We start from the raw sequence: 4,140 nt of genomic DNA, 5'->3' as shown, positions 1-4,140 counted from the left end.
AGAGAAGGAGATAAACGTAATTCAGTTACAACAGCCATGTCAGGAGGAATGGGCCAAAATTCACCCAACTTTTTGTGGGAAGCTTTGTGGAAGGCTACCCGAAACATTTGACCCAAGTTAAACAATTTAAAGGCAATGCAACCAATACTAATTGAGTGTATGTAAACTTTTGACCCACTGGGAATGTGATGAAAGAAATAAAAGGTGAAATAAATAATAAATAATTCTCTCTGCTATTATTCTGACATTTCACATTCTTAAAATAAAGTGGTGATCCTAACTGACCTAAGACAGGGAATTTTTCTAGGATTAAATGTCAGGAATTGTGAAAAACTGAGTTTAAATGTATTTGGCTAAGGTGTATGTAAACTTCCGACTTCAACTGTTTATATGACTGTCCTGCTTGGGGCTGTAAACTTCCACCCCCCTACACACACAAATGCACAGAGCACACAGAGGKCCACAGAGCACACAGAAGGCAACAGAGCTTTTCACATACAGGACTGTCAATAGAACCTGAACAGAGGAGTGGGCAGAGTGGGGCAAAAATAAACCTCTTACTCTCTTCTCACTCAGACTGAGATGCACTGAATGTGTGTGTGTGTGCGYGCGTGTGCGTTTCTGTGTGTCTGTTTGTTATGCACTTACAGCCCCTCTGAGGAAAGGCTTGAACATTTGAGTATGTTTGTCTGTTTGCCTCTCTGAGTGACAGTGTCCGATTGAATATGTACAATATAGATTTATGGATGTTTTTTGTAACTTTGTACTGTATGCATTTATATGTTTGTGTTTGTAATGTACTGTATATGGATGTGCAAACTATTATCAGGCTATGGCTCTAAGCTACYTCTCTCTGTCTCTCTATAGGGCATGTACATCAAATCGACATATGATGGCCTGCATGTCATCACTGGAACTACAGAGGGAGTGAGTATCGATCATGCTCAGTCAGAGGGAGATGTGTCACTCAAGGCGKTGTCACAGTGAATCTCCTTTATGACAGTAAACAGCATCAGGCCCATCAGTGCTTTTATAGCTGTGTGATGTGTCTCTTCCTCTCCATCAGTCTCTGGCTGACCGCTGTAAGAAAATTCATGCAGGCGATGAAGTCATCCAGGTCAATCATCAGACAGTGGTGCGTCTCTCTATTTTCTAACCTTTTTTTTWAACCTTTMTTTAACCAGGAAGAAACCCATTGAGAAGCAGGGTCTTTTTTTCCAGGGTGACCTGGACAAGATAGCAGTAGTAGTCAATACAACATKTAAGATGTTCACCCATGAAAGGATTCATTCATTCAATGTTAATACAAACGGGTGCAACTTTCACTGGGGACGGGTGGGACATCCCCCCCACATTCTGAAATTGCATTTTTGTCAACCACAGTTTTATCATTGGAATGTGACGGTGTGCTTTAGGACCATGCGGATGCCTCCGAGCGGTCGGRGTAGGCTGTTTGGAGTGTTCATCTGACTGCATAAAAAGAAAAGTCCAGTCAAAATAGAATTTCATCAGAAAAACAATAGTCCAAACCCCATGTCTCTACTATATATGTTTCAAACGTTACAGACAATTTACTCTGAGAATTTAGCATGTTTAGAGTGAATGGAATGTCATCACAGTATGCTAAAAAAGTGGTCACTGCTCAATAGAATTCTGTGGCGCTGCTCCGTGGCAGAACGGCGCTAACTTCGAAACTCAACTGACAAGCTAACTAGTGGCTGCAGGTTTATGAGTGAAAACATGGGTTTTTCTAAATGAAATCTGCTGAATACAATACTTAAAATTAGACAAAATATATATTTATTTACAAAGCTAAGAGATTGAATTTCAATATCCACCCTTTGCGAAGACAATCTGTTCCTGTTTTCGTAGTGTATTTCTGAGTCTTTCCCTTTAAATCGGCATAGAAACGGCCCATCTCAACGTAGAGTGATCGCCATTATAGGCAATGAAAGCCAAGGATCTGGAGGTGAAAATGACGAAGATATCAAGTTGATTTTGATTGGTCCAAACATTTGGAAACACCTCCAAATGGTACCACCTCACAATGCCAAATATGGAAGAGATACAACCAAGAGTTGCACAGTCTAAACTAGCAACGGTCACAGCAAATTAACATTCTTATTTCATCAACACTGTCAAATACAAGTATATTAAGGTTATAATATTGTAAAGAACAATCTAATGATTCATTCTATGTAATTGATAATRACATAGGGCAAAGAAAACTACATTTTGACATTGATTTTGTAACACCCTACAGAAAACATTTATAAAATGCTAACCTTCTCTGGCTGAGAGCGAGCTCTGGTGAAGGTCATTCATTTTAATTTTTTATATTATCTCCCTGTCCATCCCCATTTATCTTATGTTTACATACTGTTATAGGACTACTCTATGATTACTACTATGCTCGTGCGAAATGTTGCCCTATGTGTTTTTCATTGTATGTGTGTGTGTGTGTGTGTGTGTGTGTGTGTGTGTGTGTGTGTGTGTGTGTGTGTGTGTGTGTGTGTGTGTGTGTGTGGTGGGTGTGTGTGTGGTGTGTGTGTGTGTGTGTGTATGTATGGTGTTGTGTGTGTGTGTGTGTGTGTGGTGTGTGTGTGGTGTGTGTGTTGTGTGTGTGTGTGTGTGTGTGTGTGTGTGTGTGTGTGTGTGTGTGTGTGTGTGTGTGTGTGTGTGTGTGTGTGTGTGTCGTTGTGTGTGTGTGTGTGTGTGGTGTGGTGTGTGTGTGGCTGGTGTGGTGCTAGGTGTGGGCTTGGCAGTTGAAGAACTTGGTGAATTCTTTGCGTGGGGACCCGGGGTGTTATGCTGACTCTGAAGAAAGCGAACCCAAGAGCTACGCTGACATCCACCCCAGCACTGCTGAAAGAACATGAGATGGAAACCTTAGCCTGCAAGTATGACAACACATTCACTTTCAACCTCCAACAACTGATGCATGGGTGTACCATTTGGCCGGAATCTGAAATCAACAACTATTCCCTTAATAGTGGTTCTTTATTATATATAATTTTTAAATTAGATCAGCTTTAATATCGCAAGATAGATTGTGGCTTCTATCAAATTGTAATTTGTCTGATCACTTCCAATCATTTCCAATCTCGCATATATTTTTCCTCTCATCAATCTACATACAATTACCGCCATAATGATCAAAACTGTTGTTTTTAGAAATATACAGACAGGTGTGTGCCTTTCCAAATCAATGAATTTTTCCGTAGAGCTCCGAGACAGGATTGTGGTCGAGGCACAGATCTGGGGAAGGGTACCAAAATATTTCTGCAGCATTGATGGTCCCCAAGAACACAGTGGCCTCCATATTCTTAAATGGAAGAAGCACTGTACATTTTATCTTCCAATGTATTGTTTATGTAAAGAAACTGGGATTAATAGGATTAAAATAATCTGAACAGTACCTTTTTAATTCTTTGCGATATAATCTTTTGCTAGAATTTTTGCATCACAACGCTGAAGTGTAAGGGACCTCCAATTTGTTAAATGGACTGGATCTTTATATTTACCACTTGGGTCCTGTTTCAGTAATAGTGAAATCAGACCTTATTGTTGAGTATCTGATAATCTACATTTTTATAGGAGTGGTTAAAAACATGCTAATAACGGTCCTCCCAAGTACATCCAAAAGAGGTTTGAATACTACCTTAACTGGTAATCCATCAGCCCTGGAGTTTTCCTAGACTTAAAGGCTTTAATTGCATCAAGAAGGTCCTCCTTTTTAGTGTACTTTATAGTAAAATAGGAATAGGGTGGCATTTCACTTGCGCTGAGATGGGAGGAGTGGCGATATTTTGAGGTGTGTAAATATTTAAGGCAATACAACAATGTTGACTGCTAACACTCCTGAACATATTGAGCAAACAGCTGGATGTTTTTTTTTACCTATTGCTATACTGCGTTACTTGTAGCTTATGCTATTTAATAAACCGTAGTTGGTATCATTCCACAGTGGACTAGGACGCGAATATTCCGTGCCCCGCAGCAACTCAAAGCCGTCAAATCACCTACACAACTTGAGACAACCGCATGCGGTTATTATGGGGGTGCCACAGGGTTAAATTCTTCAGGCGACTCTTTTCTCTGTATATATCAATGATGTCGTCTGGGCTGCTGTATGATTCT

General features: G+C 40.2%; 1 protein-coding gene across 1 annotated transcript in view; it reads left to right on the top strand.

Annotated features, from left to right (window-relative positions):
* LOC111951101 (connector enhancer of kinase suppressor of ras 2-like) overlaps positions 1–4,140 on the top strand; it is a 49,658-nt gene that overhangs the window by 20,688 nt on the left and 24,830 nt on the right. The window contains 2 exon segments of the mRNA XM_023969116.2: positions 868–927; positions 1,067–1,135. Of these exon segments, the coding sequence (XP_023824884.1) occupies positions 868–927; positions 1,067–1,135 (129 nt within the window).

This window comes from Salvelinus sp. IW2-2015, linkage group LG23 (assembly GCF_002910315.2).
Source record: "Salvelinus sp. IW2-2015 linkage group LG23, ASM291031v2, whole genome shotgun sequence".
Classification (NCBI taxonomy): Eukaryota; Metazoa; Chordata; class Actinopteri; order Salmoniformes; family Salmonidae; genus Salvelinus; species Salvelinus sp. IW2-2015.
The sequence above is the reverse complement of the archived record's forward strand: the minus strand, read 5'-3'. Positions and strand labels throughout refer to the sequence as shown.